At 44.0% G+C, this 22,423-nt stretch overlaps 2 protein-coding genes across 11 annotated transcripts in view; one reads left to right on the top strand and one right to left on the bottom strand.

Moving 5' to 3' along the window:
* LOC100123819 (pleckstrin homology domain-containing family G member 5) overlaps positions 1–22,423 on the top strand; it is a 104,531-nt gene that overhangs the window by 22,466 nt on the left and 59,642 nt on the right. For all 10 annotated transcript variants that reach the window (XM_032595857.1, XM_031921318.2, XM_031921321.2 and 7 more), the window contains 2 exons: positions 571–658; positions 4,134–4,254. In XM_032595857.1, coding sequence (XP_032451748.1) covers positions 571–658; positions 4,134–4,254 — 209 coding nt within the window. The remainder of the gene's footprint in view (positions 1–570; positions 659–4,133; positions 4,255–22,423) is intronic.
* LOC100123823 (arylsulfatase B) lies at positions 9,779–12,504 on the bottom strand. The gene is made up of 8 exons (XM_008217795.4): positions 12,086–12,504; positions 11,795–11,954; positions 11,505–11,731; positions 11,171–11,432; positions 10,934–11,094; positions 10,565–10,856; positions 10,224–10,501; positions 9,779–10,150 (listed from the first exon to the last, which is right to left on the bottom strand). Exons 1-8 carry the CDS (start codon positions 12,191–12,193, stop codon positions 9,923–9,925), a joined length of 1,716 nt encoding a protein of 571 aa, XP_008216017.2. The 5' UTR covers positions 12,194–12,504; the 3' UTR covers positions 9,779–9,922.

Raw genomic sequence — 22,423 nt, 5'->3', positions numbered from 1 at the left:
TCGCTGCTAATGAGAACCGCGACTTCTTTTTGCAAGCATTGAACGAAGAATCTCTGATTTCTTCTTATTTTACGAGATCATATCATCTTCCTAACCGTTGTTTCCTAACCCTGAGAGAAAGAAACTCAGACGCAGCTTAACCGAGATTACGCGCGTTCGTAATTTCACACGAACGTCCTGGATACTGGAAGGAATTTGTCTTGTAAATGCAATCTCATTATTCTCCTCAACAGCGAATGATAACAAAGCGCTGTAGACGGGAGGAGTTTTGAATTAAAATTCCTCCCCCGCAGCTCATCTTATACTGCGGGTGGGGGGCGTTTGCTCGTTATAGCTGAAGAACGAGTAAAAGGTGTCGTTTTAATTGTCGTGGATAAAAAAAGACGCTTGATTATTTTTAGACTTGGATGCAAGGCTTTTTCGTAAATGTTGCGCAGTTAAATTCCTTGGTTGTATTTTGGTTACGAGTAAAATTATCATTCTTTGAAATGAGGAAAATTGTATTAAATGCATGAGCTTATTAAATTGATTGTATTTATTAAATTTACGATTCATATTATTTGTTTATAGACTTAAGCAAGCCTCCGTGCGAGGCTAGTAGCCTTCCGGTGCTAACACGCGACACAATTGACGCAGAGGATGTCGAGGCAGGGAAAAGGTAAGACATTTTAATTTTATAATAATATTTTAAATTTTGAATATGCTTGAAACTCCGATAATTTTGTCAACACCACGGACGTTGAGAGGTAGAAACACGCAATGGGCAATCAAAATCGACATTTTAATTATAGTTCCGGTCACACGGTGCATTTATCGTCAAAAAATCGCCAATTCGTTGTTCAGCGTTATTCGTGGATTGCGTCACTCTCATTTTTCTCTAAAGAGGATAGTTTGAAATCACTGCAGCGAATCCTGTACTAATTTAAAACTAAATAAAACTAGAGTTATCATCTTTAATTGAAGGCTTTCCTTATCCAATGCAAAAAAAAAAAACAGGTAGAGCACGTCCTCAAACGCCGTAATTTTTTTAAAATGCAGCCTCCTTTTAGATGCCGTCGTTTTTATTTTACACTTTGTGAGCATGAGTCTGAATGAATGTGTGTACCGCGAGTGAAAGCTAAAGGTCTGAGACACGAAAATTCCAAGAGGGTGATAATGCGGTACAAGTTTTTGTGCAACTCTAGCGATCTGTGAACTGGAAAGCCAAAAAGCTCCAAGTGCAGTATGTCCGAAACTCTATATATGTATGGTCGGAAACTTTTCGCGAAATGAAAATGCGCGTCCTGTGTTCGCGTTAGCTTTTATCACTAAACTCTTTTCTTTAAAGAAAGCTTCTCTTAGATGTATCACTCTAAGATCAAAGTTATATTTAGAATATGTTGTATAAAAAGTTGTGCCTGTAGTCTTACGTACTTCATATTATACCCAAATCAAATCCTCTTATAACATTGTTCTCCTATATATTATACTATGGAACGATGGATTCAGAAATAAAACATAAGATTTGATTCTTGTACATACCGGAAAAACTTAAGAGAAATTTGTCTCAATCAGCTATCCATCTTTGCTCTTTCCAAATGTTCACTTACCTTTCAATGGAAAAAGGGCCGCGAAGGGAGCTTAAGAAAAGTTCAATCGGGCGCGCTGCCAGAAGTTTTAATGGTCCTAAGGCTGTCCAAGGGCAGTTAATCTTTCTTACTTTTATACTCGCTGATCTTTAGCATACGAGTGTGTGAGTGTATGAAGCGAACAAGTATATGCTTATGTACGCTAGTGAGATTTTCGAAAAGTAGGTTACAATAATGATTGAATTTTGCAATATCGCGTTTATTATGTATGGATAGTGCAAGGTAGAAGTCGATATGCTTCCAAGTTCATTAATAGGATTTTGTCTTCCTGCACTATATCGTTTTCTCTTAGGTGCGCTTTTCTCGCTTTTGAGATGGAAATTGTGCGAACGCGAAACTCCTCCGGCCTAATTCGATCGCTCTTATATGCAGTAGCACGTGTATGCTCGAGGTAATATGAACTTATGATGCGAAAATTGTGCAATAATTATTAAAATTAACGGATATTAAAATTTTCCAAACAAATTCTTTATTCTGCTGCTTATCCTATAGAGGTATTATATTTATTCAAGATACGAAGAAATTAAAAATTATATTACGTGGGATACGATATAGCAATGCAGATATTTCGGGAAAGCAGCAGGAATAGTCTGGATCAGAACGACCAGTATGCAGTCACGCGTAGCTTGCAACGTTCACTTATGCATGAAGCGACGTGCCTGAATCGACTCTAGCCTCGGCCGTAAGTTTTCCTCCTGAAGCTTGTGTTCAAGCAACTGCTAGAAAATAATTTCAGCCAGAGTCAAGCTTGAGAGCTCGAAAAATTGTTTGGCCCACCTCAAAATAGTTCAAACATGTTCAACAGATTTTTTATTGTAAAATTATCGGATTCGTTGTGAAATCATTAAAACTCAATTACTTTCGCCAACGCCGTGCGGTGAATTCTTTTTTAACGTGTTACTTTATCGATTGTCGACTTCCGGCGTGAAACAGTGTGAGTGGCGATTGATTAAGCTCATTCACGCGACGACCGGCACGAAAAGCTCGTATTTGTTTTCATTTTTCACCTGGCTCATTATCTCAGATATACCCAGACGCAAACTACCATTAACGTTATATTTACAGAAACTCACCGATCTTAAACAATTCATTTTTATTGTACTTTTTGAGAAAACTGTGCTCAACAAACGATCACCTCACTTCAATAAAAGTTTAAAATAGCAAGCATCTTCTTATTCCAAAGTCACTTACACCTCCTCCACATTGCCCTCTTAATTCTCCCCGATTGATGTGCTCCAGACATCAGTCACGTTTATTTCATTAGACCGGCAGGACGTCAGCTGCCGGCGCTTCTCTCCGGCGCTTCGTCGTTTCGCCATCGCGCGTGTCCCGCAGGAGTACAAAGGCGATTTGTCGCCTGCGCGCGCGGTGACTACGCACGTGTGAGTCTATCGACTTCTACCCTCCCGGCGTTATTTATTACGAAGTCCAGCTTCAATTTTGCAGCGCGAATTGGAGCGACGGCCGCTAACAAATCCCACGGGCACTTGACGTCGCTTTGTTAGACTGAATATTTTATGAATTTTTGTATCTCCCGTTTGCTAGGGATCTTAGTGCGGCGAATAAGAGATTTGCATTATTTAATTTTTGGGCGATTTCTGTGCGGTAACGATGCGATTCATATAATAACGCTGACTTCTGTAATTAATACGAGATTTTTGAGATGGCCATGTAGTTCATTGATGATACCAGTTATTGAATAGAGAATGAAACATAAGTACGCGTTTGCTCTGTCATTTTGAATGTTTTTAATGATCAAACAGGAGGTAAACGAGGACCGCCAGAGGACTAACCTATACGACTCAAGCAAACATGGACACATATTGGCCGAAATTGAATAGCGCTCGATAGCAGTATTGTTCCTCAAAGGAGCTAGCGTAATTTTGGCTAATCAAGAATTCGGCCGGGAAGAACAAAGCGCGGAATACTAACGCGTTTAATTTGGTCTAGATTTTTTCGTAGACCATTGCGTAATTCACTGATTCGTTACATAAGAATACACGCATTTTTTTCTGACAATATAACCGTGTGGATAATCCCACCGCTCGTTGTCGCGACGTGATTATAATACCAAAGGTCTATAAGAGACTCCGCTTCCATTAGCACGAGGTTTCCGCGGCAAAATCGAACCCGAGAGAAGCCAGTAATTAATTCGCCGTCGATTGAGACGCGATGATTTCTCTCCAGGCGATTGGATTCATTCCCATCTCATCCGTTTTTTTCTATCTCTCCCAATTGCATGTACTTATCAATAGCTCGGTAGATTCCCGCGTAGTCAGAGGTATAGGCGGGAAACGGCATCGATCCAGATCACAGTCGGAAAGGCAAAATTTTTTAATTGAATCGCTCGCTAATGAAGACTCGCTGTTTTCTTTGAGATGGGCAAATACACTCTTTATCTGGAAGCTAACTTTGCGCACTTAATTAAGTGATAAGCATGATTTTGAATCGCATTATTTATAAGCCAATTATCGAAATGAGGTGAACATGAAAATTTGATTTCAGTCATAGGTGGATGGAACAACAGGTCAAGAACGGATGGGGCAACTTGAGAACGAGCGCACGAAATCTGTCGGTCCTGCGCGGTCTTGGCTTCTCCAGTGGCAAGCGAAGTGGCAGCCAGTCGGTAAGTTTCATCTTGTATAGTTTCCATCAATGTACGCTCTCAAATACAAATTTCATTATCGATCAAACCTTAACTACTGGGAAACCCGCGAAACGAAGCAAGAGAGAATCCGCGCGAAAAATAATTTACGAAAAAAGCAACCCTCTTTAAAAAGTACGCTGAAGCAATGAAGAGCAGAGCCTCTCGTTTACGCCAACAACCTCGTGGAAAAAGCCGCATAATTTCGAAATATTTCGCGAACAATAGTAGTCGCCACCGCGAGAAAAATAGGGTCTCGACGGTTCTTCACATCGTAGAGTGGAACTGCCTCGAGTACAATGGAAATTTTCGGCGTGTGCATTACGTTCTAAAAGCTCGACCTTCCCCAGCACCCTTAGACGATTGCAATTCGCGAAAGACGTCGCAACGATGGAACGACTGTAACTACAACGTCTCATTCAAATTAGCGAAAGCTCATCATGTGCTGTAAAAATTAGATGGCTGCGACTACTGTGCAGTTCTTGTAATCAGGTCGATAGCGCAATTCCGCCGATGCGACCTCAAACGGCACAAAAAGCTTTTTCCTCGAATTTCGGTGTATCGCGAAAATTCGGGATAATGACAAATTCGCGGTATCCGCAGCCCGCTCGGCTATAGACGTTTATTGAAAGTTGCTATACAGGAGAAAGCGAAGTCAGGATCGCGCCCGTCTCATCTTCTGAAATATTGGCAGTCGATACTCGCATAATGTAAATATTCATGGGGATCCGTTCGTAGAAGCATAATATTCCGAGGAGAGAAAAATTCTCGAGAGAACACCCCGTTGCGTGTCAGCTGCAGCCATGGAAAAAGATTACCCAGGCGTACACGGGCGAACATCGAAAGGTCAATATTTTTCTGGAATTGCTCTCCTTGTTGCCCACGCGTGCATAGCTAGAATGTAAAACATGGTACTTAAGAGCTGTTATTCCTGCCGGATCGGATTCGAAAATCCTGCGCGCATTCAACTTTCGTTTTCCATTCGATATATGAGAGAAAAATATTTACACGATATTCTAAGTTACAAAACTCGCGCACGCATTCACTTACTCCTCGACGTCGCTCTAATTCCCGGTAAAACCATAGAAGGTCGTGCACTCGCGAGAAACAAGAAATTACGCGGGCGAAGAGAAGCGAGCCGCGGAAAAAACTGAGACGCTTGCAAGCTCGACTTAGCGCTGCAAGAATAATGCTGGCCTCCCGGCGCAAAAAGCAGAGCTCGAGACCCTCTTGTCAAAGTTGCGACCGGTGCATCCTCAAAGGCTTAATGTCGGCTGCAGGAGAGATGGACGAGGTAAAAAATTCTCAGAGGCTACTGCTGGAGTCGTTAATTTAAGCGTATTAGAAGGGTGAGTATGAAAGCTTTTGAATGCGGTGGAGCAGGATTTTGCATTTCGCAAATATGTCCGAGATCCGATTAAAACTAAATTGACTTAGGCAATCCTCGGTAAATTTGTGTATAAAATGAAGTTACACCAGCTATCTCTCACTCATGCTTGCGTTCCAATTTACGTTCTTGAATGTTACATTTATATTCAAATATTCGAACAGACCCACATAATATATTCGATTGCAGTGATGTTTGAATAATCAAATCTTCGAATTGCAGATATTACGTCGGAATAGAATCGACCAACCGAAACTATGCAAACTCGATAAAGATCTAAAAAAAAAGAGAAGAACGCAACTTTCAGAGAGGAAAGCTTACAACAACGCTACTGTCCCAAATTCTCGCGAGACAAGTCAATGCATTTAAACCCTTGATCTTTGCTCGCAAAGACGCCCGACAGGGACTTTCGCGTGCTGTCAGCTGAAAATAGACAAGGGACACAAGCGCGGCCGCAACTTCAATGGACGTGGAGATATATATATATATATATATATACACGCTCTCTCTCTCTCTCTCTCGTATTAACCATTTCTTTCCCTCGCGCAACGTTGCTGCTTTTCTTCATTATGCTCCTCTACGCTCGAACTGTTTACGTATCTTTTTTGTCCGTGTATACTCGCTCGGTGGTCGTTCTGTGCCGGTGTGTCTCTGTCGAGCTGTCTGCGCGTATTGTCTAGCTCGTGGGTTGCGTTTTAAAGGCTGATTTTGGCCTGGCAACCGACAAGCTTTTCTTTTTTTAAGTTTTGAATGCGAACCTTACTCCGGTTAGTGTGACGAGAGATTTTTTTTGCGAAAGGGTCGTAGTCCTTAAACGGCTGTTAAAGAAATCCAGTATAGCGTAACTTTTCGAATTCAATTTGTAAAATTTCAGTTCCTCGAAATAAAGTTCTTATGACGTAAATTTAAGCGAGCTGGAACAAGTTTTTATCGTCCATAATTCTCTTTACGCGAGTGAATTTCCGCAGCGAATGAAAGTTTATTTTAACGAACCTACTAACTTCCACGACATTCTAATCCTGTCTGAAAAAATCTGTAATTCGTGCGATCCGCTTTCAGCCGCTATTGATATTTATTACTCGAAAAGAAAATGCATCGCAAGGCCGCGCAAACATTTTAACCCTATCTACGCCCAGGTGAAAATCCCGGAAGTATCTGCGCAGGTTGATTAGCATGCGTCAGCTAGCATCAACGTCCCTTCGTGTCTCTGACAAAATGTATTCGGCCCAACCGCTAACGAGCTGCCTTGGCCGGATTTCCCTTTCGGAGGACGTCCTCCCCTCGACAGGATGCACTTGCCGGCAAATAAGGCTGGCTGCTTGTCCTAAAGCTGTCTGTTGTTGCCTGACGAGCTTTGCCATCCTCTTGATTGTACTGTGGTGAGTTTAGCGCAATGCTGTATGGTTCGCTTGATTCGAAATGTTCGTTGTTATGATAAACAGCGAAAATTTAATCACTCGATCAGGAATAATCGTAGAGGTAATGGCTTCGAGTGCGCGATGACTTACGGAGCAATCTCGTTTAAAGGACTATTGGAAACGGACGAGCGAAGGTGTACATCTGTCTATATATTGAAAGCCCCAAACATGTGCGTCAAAGAGGCTCCGATTCGGGAGGTCCTTTGACTGCGGAACTTCGATCGAGATTGGCCCACGTGATTATTCGCGTCCGACTAACTTTTACCCTGAATAATCTCCGATTACTCCCCCGAACCAACATTGCTCATCATTCCGAGAAAAGTATATCTTCCAACCAGTCATCCAAAATAGTTCGAATACACTGTACTGCAGAGTCACAAAAATCGCGTCACTTTCGTACGTCCTGCACAGATGACGCAAAGTTCAGATCGATGCATTCGTCAATCGATACAGCACCTAAACTCAACATCACGAACAGCTCATCGGTCACCGCGCATACTCCGCATTAGTGTATATCGAAGTGCCGCGAGCCGTGAAAGATAGGAATTCTCGCGGTCGCGTTCTGAATTTCCGGAAAACTCGATTACCCTATACACCACCCCGGCAACTTCCGCCTAAATACATATGCCTGTATAACACGTACGTGGAGGCTTTTCCGGATCGCGTGCGTATAACACACACGCTCGCGTCATTAATCCATGCGCGGGGCGAATGACGTCGCGACATAATAGGCGTGCAGTCGTAGCCCACACGCCGATGATGAATGATGGCTGGATGAGCACGGCTGTATCGAAAAATGCTGATTGGCAGGAGCTGCTGTGCGCGCGCAAAAAAGATCAATGATCGATTCGAGCGCTTTTTGTGATATGGTTGTTGTCCGTGTTTTTTGAAAATGTTCACGCAGGAATATTCAGCTCACCCTTGGCTCAAGGTTATCCGCGAGAGATATGTATCGGAGCCATTATCGCCGATGTAATGTTTCCTTTGTGGACTTGAATGTAATTAATCACTCGCGTTGAAATTTCAGCGGTTATTTATTGCATAAACTAATTGTTATTGAGTCACGCGGTGTATATTTTTATGACACCTACACTGTCTGACGCATTTTCCATGCGATTATTTTGTTTATTAACGATACCGATCGGAAATTCAAATCCTTAACAGTATCGCGCGTTACCTACCGCGAAAATAAAACTGGTTGATTTCGAATCGCATTCCCCCATTGCGTTAATGCATCGCCGCAATCTAAAAAATCGATATCGCCTCGTAAAACCCCCGAGCGGCTTTATTGTGTAACGACGACTCATCCGTCGCGAATCGAAGCAACGCTTCTTTATACTTAGGTTGTGTCATCGTAAATATAGGAAATGGAGCGTGGAATAAAAAAAAAGTAAAGGAGGTTCGTGTCTCCCTTATACACCAGATAGCTGCCCTTACTGCGGCGAACGTCTTCCTTAATTGAATTGTCGCTTCTTTCCCGACGACGACGCCGCAGCTGACGTCTAATCTCGTCGAGGGGAAAAATCGACGCGCCTCTACGCGGCGAAATGAAACTGCGACACGGATTTAAGTGCCGAGCGCGCGTTTGATAACTAAGCACTGCAATAACAGTGCAATCTAGTCCACAATTTCTCGCTTTAATATTTGGGGGGATGTCGCATTAATTCCGTGGTACGAATGTGTTTGTTAACGGAATTTTTTCTGATCCTCGTTCATACTCTCCGACTTTCAGAGCTCGTAAAATATGAACGGAAGAGTCCGTTTTCTAGCTTACACCACAGCGAGTTATATTACGGAATTGATCACGCGCGCCTCGGGGCATCAGATAAGAGTGTAAACTGTTGACACGACTAAGGCATCATCTATTCAAAAAGGATTAGATAGCGATTATGAGCGAAAGGTCGTCGCTCGTAATTAGTCGATGAAATATTAAACGCGGTTCTGTAGCCGGTTATTGATTCCCAAGTTTTTCAAGCGACACGCAATCCAGCCTTGATTCTGATCTCTCTATCATGCGTATACATTTCATGTGCAGGCGCTCTAACGAGTTTCAACTGGTTGTTTTTTCACAATTACAGCGTTAGTTGATCTGTAAACATGTTAATGAACTTGTTTTTACTAATTGCTTTTGAAAAATTACTGTCTAAAATTCCAAACACTAAAAAGGCAAAGTTCTGGCAAAAACTCACTTCCTCCCCATCCTCGTGTACCCACACTCCCCAGCGTTATCGATCCGACCTTGCGCTTAATTCCTACTCGTCCGCAGCTCGGAATTCCGACTCGCTCTTGTCCGCGTATAGGTGCGAGCAAGCAAGGAAGAGAGAGAGGCAGCGAGCAGATCTCGTGGCTGCCCACGCGCTTACCTCGCTCAACCGGTTAACAACCTCGAACAATGTCTCGACAACGACGCGTGGAGAGAGACTCGCGCGATGGGCTCACCGCCAAAAGCGTAACGAGGGATGCATCACAATGGCCGGCGGCCGTACGAGGATAAGGTATGATATCGCGCGCCATCGTTGAATCTCTGCTCGTTCTGCGGTGTTGTAGCCGAACGGACGACGGTTCTGGCTTCGATAAGACTCGGGACACGACGCTGCTGGTGGGATTGCGGTTTATCTGGAAGGAAGTGCGTTGCTGGGGGCTGTTTTAATTCGTTCGGGAGACCGGCGGAGCTTGCGTAGGGTATTAAGATCGATGCTGCTGCTGTTGACCAATGAAAAATTGCTTCCGCTTCTTCTTTTATTTGTCTTAGCTATAAATGGACAGTCTTGTAGCGATATCGAGAAATCATCATCAGTAAACGCGTGAATATTCATGTTCTCTTATCTCTCAGTTCATTCGGGCTTCACAAACAGCTCCTTGGATCGTCGATCGGCCAACCCTCGCAGAATACCGAAGGCGACCAGATGGCCGACTTATTTCTGTTTTTCGGTGGAGTGTACTCGTGGTCCATCCACGGCATCCAGTAGCCGTTGAAGTTTTCAGGGTAGCCAGCCGGATCTATGTAGGTATTCGTTTGGTTCATCAGCACTGCTTTGTATCCCTGGATGTAGGTGTTCAAAACGATTTCCATCTGAGGAAAAATATCACGAGCCAATCGTTAAATGAAATATAGAAGACTAGGAGAGATTTCGCGCGACCCGTACCTCGGGATGTTCATCAATAATATTTGTCGTCTCGCAGGGATCCTTAACGATATCGAAGAGACACGTGTCCCGGCAGCTGGGACGATCATCTTTCTTCTCACATCTCAGCGTCGCCTTGTTTCTTAGCTCGGTTATACGTTTCTGCGGCGGCAGATACTGATTCCCCAAACTTGCTATAGCCCTTCCGGCCAACGACGACAAAACTCCCGTCACGTCGTAGGTCTTAGGCGAGTAATCGTTTCCGTCCTTGCCATAATAATCGTCGTATCTGTTTATCCCTAAAATTCATTCACACGTTTGAGGATGTACCTACTTCGTCAGTTACGTATCCAAGCCCTTACCTCGAATCAGCTTGTAGTATCCGGATATCGCAGCTTCCGGATTTGAAACTTCGTCTATGTTTACCAGGAGGGATTCGCGATTGGACTTTTGGCTACCGCTGATGCTGGACCACTGGTCGACACCGTCGAGATCCTGAATTTTGCTGAGGTCACCACCGGCTAGTTTGTAGAGGGTCGGGAACCAATCGGTTATGTGGAACAGCTCGTCGGAGACGCGGAATCGGTCCTTCAATCGGGGCGAAAAGACGCACGCTGGTACCCGAACTCCGCCCTCGAAGACAGTTGCTTTTATCTGAAACGAAGAGAGCGTGTTCCTTTACGACTTATTCGGTGCGTTGGACAAATCTGTTATAAAGAAGCTATATTTACTCCGCGCAAAGGATAGTTGGAGCCGTAATTTGTGTAAGGAGCTTCAGCGGTCGGCGATCCGTTATCGGACATAAATATGATAATGCTGTTGCTCAACATGTTTGCGTCTTTCAGAGCCTTCACGACTCTCCCAACGGAATCGTCCATAGCTGTGACGACTCCTGCAAAAACGATAGTTTTACCTGCACCTGAATGTATCAAAAATATACATACTTAAAGAGTTAACAAATACATCACCTGCGTACTTCCTTCTGTTGATGTCCGGGATGTAACTCAAAGTGTCATTGACCTCCGTCATATTGCGAACCTCGATAGGATCTCGATTTTCACTCGCATGTGCAGCGACGTGTGCCAATTGCAAAAACAGTGGTTTCTTCCTATCATGATTTTTAATGACAGCCTCTGCTTGATCGCTAATGAAATCGGTGACGTACTGATCGTTATCGAACGGTTCAATTTTTCCCGATGTATCCCAATGGTAATCGATTCCAGTGTGTTTCTGCGATACCAACATTGCACTTTGAAAAGCGATCGATCTACTACAATTCCAATATCCCGTCAATCAACTCACATCTTTCGTAACCGTGTGATTGAAGTAGGTGATAACCCCTCCGTAATATCCGACGAACGAGTCGAATCCCCTTCTGGTCGGCGTATGCTTATCGGTATAATAGCCGAGGTGCCACTTGCCCACGAGTCTCGTGACATATCCCAATTCTCGGAGGTACTCCGGCAGGAGCCTCTCGTGTAGAGGTACACCCCGAGGCTCGGCGACGTTCATTGGAATGCCCTGCAAGCCTACATACGCCTTGTAATGTAGAGCAATGGAGTCGGAGGCTAATAAGAAAAATTGATATTTACCCATTCTGATGGGATGGCGGCCCGTGAGGAAGGCCGTCCGCGAAGGCGTGCACGTAGGTAGCGCGTAGTGCCGGTTCAGGATGACGCCGCCGTAGGCGAGCGCGTCGATGTTCGGAGTGGGTATCTCGTTCGAGCCGTGAAAGCCCACGTCGTTCCAGCCCTAAGTGCAAGGAGAAAATTTAATTTCCCGGGAATTTTTCAAGGATTTTGCGAGATAATGAAGTTTGTGATAATAACGTCAAAGCACGCCAACGTTCAAACAGTGGCGTTTGAAAAAAAATAATCACTCACCATATCGTCGGCTATTATCACCACTATGTGCGGTTGACCATAAATGGGACCGAAAATTGGAGTTAAGATGAAACTGAACAACGACCATAAGTACTGAAATAAATCCATCTCGGCAAATCGTGTGCACACTTGATCAAATATTGACACTATCGAGCGCTGTAAAAACGCTCCGACTCGCTTTCACGGCAGCGTCCGACTAACTCTAGTCATCGTCGCTCACGATTAATAAGGCAACCGGTTTTTTATTACCATGCGCATAAACTTATCGGCATCGCTCGGAACAAAAAATACGTGTTTCTTCACCTGAAACCAGATTTTTAACAAAGAGACAGCTGTGCCGGGGTCACTGCATTCTACTCAGTGCAAGCAAGAATCTTCCAAATGTGTTAAATATTTAAATTACGCACTCTGAATTTTCCGTTTTGACGCTCTAATTCAGAGCGGATAATTGGTTTAAGAAATGCTTTTGCGTATCACGCGGAATTCATTCAAATATTCCGAATGCGCGCTCGAATTACGTCTAGTTTGAATTTGCACTGATAAATGTAATATCTCACGTGCTGTTTTCCCTGAGAAATGTACAGCATATTCCGGTTGTTTCAAATAGAATGGCACAAGTGTAAAGTTTTATTACACGTCGTGCGTGCCTCGTATAGGGTCTCAGGGAAATGCCTTGCATATCTTCCTGGTGATTCCAAAATCAAATTAGAACTTTCATTTGGCAGCACGAATAAGACAGGGGATCGACGGAATATTTTTTAAAGCTCAGTTTAATTACATTTTTCCACAAACAAAAACATTATCTGGCTGAAAATCGAAAAACTAATTTGCGAGGCGTGTGGAAAATATTCAAACGAAAACGGCCGAAGATCGAGCACAGCGATACATCATACTTTTGCTAATAGTAGCGTCATGCCAACTTTTGTACATGGGCTTTAAAAAAAAAAAGAGACGACAGGGCTGCGATAATTGAAGCTCTGATTTACGATTGCCGAAATTAATTTTTCCTTCGTCCTATATACGCGAAAGTTCGGATTGCGCAGCTGGAGAAGATGAATAGCGGATGCTCGCGAGGCGTAATCTCACGTATGCCTATACATTAGTCTATGAGTTATTTGGGCGACGCTCTAAGATCTTAATGCGCTGAAAAAAAATTCACTTTTAAATATTAAATTATTCTACAATTATTTTCTTTTAAATATAGTCTCGGATAAAAATTCGGCGAAATAAAAATTTCAACGTGTTTTTGCAATTGGTGAAGCATTATTGCAAATTAGATTCGCAAATTTAGTTATGCGATGAATACTAATTTTCAGCTGCAAAAACAACGATGCTATCAATTTGTACCGCATATTTTTATGACTTCGAAACGAGGTTATCCATTCGTCCCGCATATCTGTACTCGTGTGCCTGCTTACGCGTATCTATTTAAAGAATAATCTTCTACGTAAAAAATTCCATCACCCTCATATTATAGTCTCAGTTCGTTGTTTTAAAAATAATCAATTATTTCATAATAATTTTTACATGCCCCTAATTATCCCATTTCTGTTGCAGGTAAGCTGAACTCAATTTCGATCCAAATGAAATCCCATTACGTAAGTGTCAACACCACTTTCAATCATTATCCGAACAATTAGATGCCTACTTCAGCACCTATACCCGCCACGACTCTAATAAACCTCCGCAAAAAAAAACCTCCCATCTCGACAAACAACGATCATAGTAGGCGTCTATACCCTCGATAAGATGCATTAGGCGGAGAGTGAGCGGTAAGTATAGCATCGGAACGACTGACCATGCGCGAGCTCAGTCATCCCCCGCCGGCAGCAGCGACAGCCGGGGGTTGGCGCCGAAAATTTCGCGCGCCCCGTGGCAGTGCGACGCGCGACCCACAGGCGGCAGGATCACGTCGCCCTCGCCCCCGGGATACGGTATCAAAAACAATAACAATACAACAGCACTGCGTTGCATAGAAGGGAAGTTATTGCGGTGTAAGGGAGAGTGTGAGACACGGACCGAGGAGTTTTGCTCATTGACGTAGAAATTTTAAGTGAATGACTGTGTGCGGTGATTTAGTGGACGGGACACTTGCGGTGTGACGAGAAGGAGGAGGCAGAGGAGCTTGAGATGAGCCGATCCAGGTAATTATCGTGTATAGATGTTGTACGTGGATCACTGGTGGGGATGTGGAGAACCATGAAGTCACGATAGATGTGGGATTTGGTAGCGTTTACTTGTGGTTCATGTCCTCGTTTGGACACAGATTTAGCCGTATTTTAAAGTAAATAGTGCACATTTCACTCGAGCATGCAATACCTCGAAAACAAATAAAAGTCTAATTTAAACTCTACAATATTTACATTACACACGTTGGGATGTCAAATGATGCGTCAGTAAATCTAGATCCGTGACAAACGACGTTATACCGAATATCGCATCACATATATTAAGCGTACACCGAATGCAAATTACCGATAGTATACGGTACGCATGTTCCAAAGCATTTGATTCAATCAATCGACTGTAGCCTCTGTGTATGGAACTTTGATCCTCGCAAACTTTGCACAGGATAATTTGGCGGAAACTAGTACAACGTATATCCTATTGGCTGAGAGTCGCTTCTCAGAAGCGCAAATCGCCGACGTCAGCTTAAATAAGGCTTGTATTATCCGCTAATACGAACTGCATCGTTTCGATTTATTATGAAACTTTTACGGTACTCACAAATGGAGTCATCGATTCCATTGTTGAACAAAATGCGGGATTCAATTTTGCAATTAAAAGGAAAATACCGTACGCGCCAAGTACGTTCCCCCAGGGTAGGCTCTATAGAGCACTAATGAGTTATTCATGCGCGGAATATTTTCTAAATTTATACGCGCGCATTCGCATTTAAATTGTACGGATGCGCGGTATCTGGGTGATGTGTGCGCGTGAAAAATATCGCTTCAGTCGAGCGTTTTCGTATATTTTACAGAACATTATCATTCTGGCGTATCCGTTATTCTCAGCGTTGAATTCAAACGCGCTTTTTTTCGTTTAATTCTGAAAGCTTCGAACCGATTGCCCGATTGATAAATATCCGCCCCCTAAATGCAATATCAATTTCTCCGACTCCATTATCCACGTAATCGCACACCTCCCAAAAAAGTCCCCTAAAAATCGATTCGCACATTTTTCACTCACTAAAACCGAGCAATACCATAACAAGCAAACAGTTATCGACTCGAGCTACGCTTTTCCCATCCTCGTCAAAATATTTGTTAACGCCAAACATACCCCCTCCCTACACTTGCACCATCGATGAATTAACCGAACAGCCGCGCGACGGCCAACAAACGACTCTCACCTGATACACGACACGTCTCTCCTCGCATACGTAAAAGCGCGAAACTCTCGCGCGAGCTTTGTAAATTCTCGCGCGCACGTAAGAGCGAAGAAACAGGCTCGTGCATAAATCACGAGTTATCATGGCTAAACGAGCGCCGCGATCGATTCGAGACATCGATCCCTAAAGGTATACTCCCTCTACTTGCTCAACAGTTCTGCCGCGTGTGTATAGCGCGTTTCCGAGAGACTGGGAGTCTATAGTCGGAAGTCGTGCGCGTGCGAGGTGTGTGTATATATATATATATATATATATATATATATATAATATATATATATATATACACATACGCATACAGAGCGACTGGCGGGAGATAATAAAGCGCGATAGTTTAGAGTATTAAAATGGAAGCTGGATTGCGCCGAGTTTGTTCAACGCTGAATATTCTGATATCGGCTCAATTGTTTCACGGCAGTTCATCACTTTTTTTTACTCTTTTAAAACTCTTTTTTTATGAGAGGCGAGAGCTGCCGATTAAATTGTTGACTGTATTTACAGAAATACTATGCTGACTGGTCGCATGAAAATGTTTATTCAATTGAAACGCCCGCGCGAAAATATTTGTTTATTCATCGAGAATTCAAAGAGAAGTACGTTTCATCGATTATTCTCACTCGCTGCTTCACCTTTCGGAGACAATATCTGCAACTTCAGTTAGAAAAAGCTGCTCGAAATAGAAGTCGCAGCTTGCGACAAATGGCCAGAATGAAACCTCGCAACTGACTCTCAAAAAATCGCTCCCGTAGAGCCAGCCCCGGAAGAATTCTTCCAAGGCTTTATTCCGTTACAGCCAACAGGATGAATCTCCCTCTCTCGAGACATTTTCGCGCGCGCAAACTGCACCGTCTGCTCTCTCTCTCTCTCTCTCTCTCTCTCTCTCTCTCTCGCTCTCTCTCTGTCTCTGTCTCTCCCTCTCTCTTTCTCATCAGAAGCATTTGGCGCGGCGTAATTGCATTCGAGACGCGCGAACGAGTACTCGGATTTTTACAGAATTTGGAGCAGCTCTTCTCGACGTTGTGTAAACACAGTAGTAGTTTTAAAACTGGCTCGTCGCACGCGATATCACCGCTACCGCTGCGAGACGAGATTCATTTTTTTCTCTCCAACGATATGTTTGGCTAACGCCCGGCCGCTTCGTAATTGAACATTCTTTGCGATTCATCCTGCTTACGTGGAAATATATAAAAGCAAAATTCAGCCACAAAATAGGCACCAACTGTGTCAACTGCGGTTATCCATTACCGGCCGTAAAAGAAATCCCCAGGCGCAGCGATTCGGCGCGTAAAAATCCACTCTACGCATCCCCAAAGCACTGCGCACCCCTGAAAATTGAAGGCGTAAATCTCCCCGAATAAAAGAGCTCCGCCATCGCAGCTTATACGCATAAAACCAAAATCGCAACTATACCTACGTACACACAGCATATAACAGAGTCTCGTGGGGCATTCCGGTGATAGGCCAGTCCGGCTGTGCAGCGCAATGGGAGAGAGAGAGAGAGAGAGAGAGAGAGAACGAGAGAAATAGCCTGGATTTACGATTATGTCTCGGTTGCAGCAGCTTCCCTCTGTTTAGGATCTCATGCGCCGACGCCTCGCACTGATGCCATAACCCGATGCGCAGTCGGTGCAAGACGCATATGCGGATACCTCGGACCCGTGCGCTGTGCATTTTTTATCCTCCTTTAAGCACTGGGTACGTCCGGTTCTGACGAGGCATAAATTTAACGATGAATAATGCAGTAACACGGAAAAGCTCTCTCTCTCTTTCTCTCTCGAGAGAATAAATCCAAGAGTTTAACGCTGTTTCAAGCTCGAAGAAACAATTATCCCGTGCGTCGCGGGATAAAAGCCCGAATGAAAACATTCTAATGAAAAGAGAGCAGCTGCTGCATTTAAAAACAGATTTCTCTACCTGGAGCGAAAAATTCGCTTCGCGCGAATTCGGAAAGAGCGCGACTTGCGTCACAATGTATAATCCGACGCAGCGCAGATAGGTGAGGATGTACATGGACGAAGGGAAAACAATGACGGCGAGTTGTCGACGGGTGTCCATTGTCGAGAGTGTAGAGCCATGAACTGTGTCCGGGATGAAAGTTCCGCAACGATGGAAACGGCCCTTCGACTGTAATCCACTGGGAAAGTTCACAGGCGGCTTAACGGCCCGTGCACTTTTCGGCGTACGTTCGTTTAACTTTCTTTTTAAAGTGCTTTCGCCTCGGATCACTCGCGATTTCTTTTCTTTCCGATCGCCGCAAAAGATGTGTGTGTGTGTAAGATTGTTACTGAAAAACCGAGGGTTTGTTTTCTGCGAGAAAATAAGAATAAAAAAAAACTAACTCAAGTAGCATCGGATCGATTCACTCGATCCGGTGCAACACTGACTGACTCAATACCTCTCGGCGTATTTTCCTAGCTCGCATCAACCGACCCGGCACCGGTCGTTCGTCACGCTCGGCTTTAAGCAACGTCACGTCCTTGAGAATCGGACGCCGTCAAAATCCCGCCGACAGATTTAAAAATAAATTTTCCGCGTACATTCCGGGCTCTACTCCGGACCAGATTTCTCCGGAAAGAGTCGGAACTGCTATTGTTTTTTCAAGGCTCAACTCGATGCACATCTTTTTGACTCGCATCAGCTCGTTCCAGTTTAAAAGTGTGCTAAACTCCAAGTTTCTCATGACGAGTTTCTCGGGAGTCGTATAACACTTGAACGAAATCCCGAGTAGCTGTCTCGAAGGTGCCCCTTGTATTAAGCATGGATGCAGCCGATCGATGCCTAGGATAGTGTATCTAAAACAGTTACGACGGGGCCGTTAAATTAAGCATGAACATTCGAATTTAATCGCCGCGCGCAGCTACTCTAGGAATAGTAAATAGTTTCGTATTTGCCGCGGGGATGGATCATCAATTTTAATGGAATAAATATTCCATTTACTGTATCCAAGTTCGCTTGAAATCCGTGTAATTCCGCCGGACAGCTATGGCTATGCCATTACTTACGTTAAGGAATTCGTGAATCGACCTCGATCTGTTAAAACCGCGATGTATCAATTATTGTGTCGTGGAAATCTTCAATATGCATTTAAATCAACGTAGTATTCGTAATCCGGTACGCCTTCCCTTTTCGTGAGTAATTAAGGATCGATCCGCCTTCGCGTGATTTATTTCACCTCTAACAAGAAAGAAATTGTAAAATCCATTCCGTAACCAGAATCTCAGTGTTATAAGTGTTGAATTGAGATAAAAAAGGAACCCATAGAACGCTGACGACAATCCGAAACAAGAGCTGCGTTTCCGCTCGCGTAAAAACAAGTTCCCTTTTAAATTTAGAAACTCGATACACAAACGCGACGATATCTCGGTGGCAACAGTAGTCTTTCTCGCCTATTAAAATTCCCGGGGACTCGATCATTACGAAGTAGCAATACAGCCGCGAGAAAGAAACGCGGGACGTTTCGCAATCATCTCGGCCGTTCAAAAATCAATTCTTCCTGAGCTTTTTTCTCCGGTTTCATCTGGCGGTTCGCTCTCGTAAAAGACACGGCTGCTCGTTCTAAAGGATGTGCGCGACGACACGACTCCGGAATTCAGCGATCGTAAAAGCTTAATTGCTCGACTACTTTTTTTCCTCCTCCGCGCGAAGGTCGACTTTTGTTTATTTATGAGGCGTTTTCGCGAACGCGTGGGCCGTTAAAGTGACTGTATTTCTTTTTATGAGAGGGAGAGGAATTTCAGGGAGGCGAACACAGAGTTTTCGGTTTTAATTAGAGGAGGAGATGTGAGCTCGAGATTAGAGGGCGAACGATGTTTGAACTGATAACATTGTTACACTCGCCGACTTACATTGATAATAATCGGAGATTGAAAATAAATATTTGAATTCAATTAAGTGGGGATGTTGTAATTCTTGATTAAAAAGGTACGGATCGTTTGAGGAGGTATTAAAGTTCTTTTTTTTTTGTGAAAAGAGAATGTACATACAATCAGGAAATCGTTGATGCTGGTAATCTCACAAGGACGAAGTTTCTCTTGGATATTCCATGCAGTATACTTTTGGCCGAGACGTGTATTGGCAAGTAGCCTTGGAAAAAATTCGAGGCATAACAGTAACGGCTAAGGACTTGGCTCGTCTTGAGATGCTTTCGTTCCGTAACCGTAAAAGAAAATCTCAAGCGAAATTATCGTCAGTATATTATAAACTGCACAAAGCTCGGCGTAATCAAGAGGATTATTAATCCATCCCACCTACGCGACTCTATGAAAAGATGATTTATCGGCTCCTCAACGCGATCTTCCTCGAGGAAATTATTCAGTCATTAGCCGCAAGAGGAATCCTTTCACAAGAACGTTCCCCATTCATGGCTAATTGACCGGCATTTAAAACTCTCTGTCCGACCGGATCTTTCATACATCATATCTTCTCCCGCCGAAAAAACAAAAACTCCGCAAAAAAAGCGAATCATCCCCTCGGAAGACGGCATCGATCGGCTGCATAGCCGGTAGCTAATGGCTCGAAACGACGCGGCGTCTTCGAGTCGCATTATACAGCCGCCGCGATCAATCTGTTGCAGAGAACTGCGAACGGCTTATTTCCTCGCGGGCGAAGGACGAAATTTATGAAAGAGAGAGACTACAAATGACACCGTTTCCGGAGGGGAAAGAAGCGACTGGTACTGACTTGGTTCGCTTGATTTTTATCCTGTGCTCTACGATGTCTCGATTTAATATTAACCATACCGCGCGGGTAAACATTATTAAAATTGCAGCGTTGCGTCAATGAAAAGTTTCGAGCCGCCCGGCTGTCGCGTGCGACTAATCAGGGTATCGCGATACACCGGGTAGCGACGCTTCCACCAGCCTGCGGGACGGTTTTTTCTCGGAAAAAGCGTAAAATATACCGGCTCGTTTCTCAAATGACATTTTAATAATACTCGCCCGCTGGCGTCTACTACGCCGGCCGTTGAGTGAGAAAGTGGCCCGCTGGGCGAGTGTATATATATCGCCTTTGTTGTTTTTCCTTTATATTTTCGTATTATGCTGCATAATTTCAGCTTCGACAAAACGTGCCGAGAGCATGGCGAGCTTTTTTTTTACTTAGGGGGCGACTGAGCTAATCTTTTGCTTGCATGCGAGACGCGCGCGCGCGAGGGTTGTAAGAAGTTTCGAATTGATTTTTTTCAGGCGTAATTCAGCTCCGGTCTGTGTACTTGGTTAATGCTGCCCAGTGAGTGTTTACCATTTTTTTCCACCTACAAATAAAGTTAAACTTTCGTATGAACAAAACACTTCAGCTGAAGTAATTTTTATAACTTCTTCGATGAAAAAGCAATGTAGGTCAGTCCATCCAGTCGTTTCGTAGGTATACGTACACGCAGCGAGCGATATGCTTCTCTTTCTCCCCTTTCGCGCTCGATACGCGCGCGAATATTGACAATTCGCCAGTTGTTGGGTAATCCGATTTTATTTTTATCACGAGCCAGCATCGTGGCGACAATTTAGTTTAATTGTTTTAATAGTCATTGTTAAATCGATCAGATTAAACGCTTATAATTGAGGGCTTTCAGCGTCAACGGAGAGAGAGAGAGAGAGAGAGAGAGAGAGAGAGAGAGAGAGAGAGAGAGAGAGCTTGTCGGAATAAAGCGTTTGCCATTGTTACGTTGCAAATTGCTTGGATCGGTAACGCGCTACGCGTAATCGGTAAATCAATGCAATGCGGGTCGGCTGAAATTTACTCCATCACACCCAGAGAGAGAAATCCTTCCATTCACGCCTCTAATTTTCCACGCCTCGAGCACACCCCTCCCGAATTCTGCGAAAAAGAAATTCATGTCGAAGTAAAGGTAATCTGTCGTAAATGAGGAAGAGCTTATCGCGCTTATCTCACCCCGACGATCCATCGATCGCTCGCCGAACCATTATGCTTCCGCGCTACAGGGAAAGCTCGAGCCCTGTACACACCGCAGGAAGTCTCTCGCGAAGCTCAGGCCCTGTCTGACGGAAAGATGCTCCGAACCGCGATTTCGGGGGGAGAAAGTTCATTATTCAGGCGAGCAGTGCGCTTCAAATTTTGAATGCCTCGTATCGTTTATTTATTTACTCTCGCGCATTTTGTTATCTTTTAATTGAATAGATATCCGCCCTTTCGTTGGGATCGATACATAGGATTGGATGCGCGCGCGATAAGAGTCGCTGAATAACGCGCGTTGGGAATCACGCAAGAAGATCTTTTATAACGCACAGCTGCGCGACGATTTATCATTGCGAGCGGCTTTCATTATGCGACGCGAATGACTAAGTGCGAGCGGACGGGGGGATATCATTGAATGATGTATCTGTTTTAGATGATAATTGATGAAAAGCCGCGGAATTGTAAGGATTATCGATGGTCGGAGGAAATTGATTCCTTTCCCGATATTAACAAACCCCATTATTACGTTCGTTAAATCCTACTAACGATGCGATGGAGTGTATAAAAAAACCTAGAAATCTGTTCGAGAGGAAAAAAATGCAAATCCGGCTCTCACACTGAAAAAAAAACAGCCATTTTAAATGAACTCGCACCAGTAATCCGTCATTGTACGAAGACTCGCCAAGATTACCGTAGAGTTCAGCAGTTTTAAAGAATCAGTTCCAAAACTACCAGTGGCACACCGTTGTTCTTACTGAACAGTCGTTACGGTGGCAGAATGGTTAAAACTACCGGACTTTACAGCAGAAACGACTGTGTTTTTTTTCAGTGCAGTAGCTCTCGTCTGCAAAGCAGACACAAACAAGGCTCGCACGACTGCTTGAGCAAAATATGCGGCATAATCGGCATTCCCGCATCCGTCCACTTGCTAAAGGCGACCTGCATATACGTGACCGGCATGTTAGCAAAATTCCGACGCGCGAGCATTTCCAATTTTCGACTCGCCGTATGAGAGCCATAGCTGCGTTATACGGAATTCT

The sequence above is a fragment of the Nasonia vitripennis genome, chromosome 1 (assembly GCF_009193385.2).
Source record: "Nasonia vitripennis strain AsymCx chromosome 1, Nvit_psr_1.1, whole genome shotgun sequence".
In the NCBI taxonomy this organism is placed as follows: Eukaryota; Metazoa; Arthropoda; class Insecta; order Hymenoptera; family Pteromalidae; genus Nasonia; species Nasonia vitripennis.
Note: the sequence above shows the minus strand (reverse complement) of the source record. Positions and strands in the feature narration are given on the sequence as shown.

Bases quoted from the DNA above. Each gene is read 5' to 3' on its own strand.
- LOC100123823 (XM_008217795.4), bottom strand. From the start codon at position 12,193: ATGGATTTATTTCAGTACTTATGGTCGTTGTTCAGTTTCATCTTAACT. The intron at 11,433-11,504 runs GTGAGTTGATTG...TTGGTATCGCAG, and splicing joins ATCACACGGTTACGAAAGAT to AAACACACTGGAATCGATTA. The intron at 11,095-11,170 runs GTGATGTATTTG...TCGTTTTTGCAG, and splicing joins CAACAGAAGGAAGTACGCAG to GAGTCGTCACAGCTATGGAC.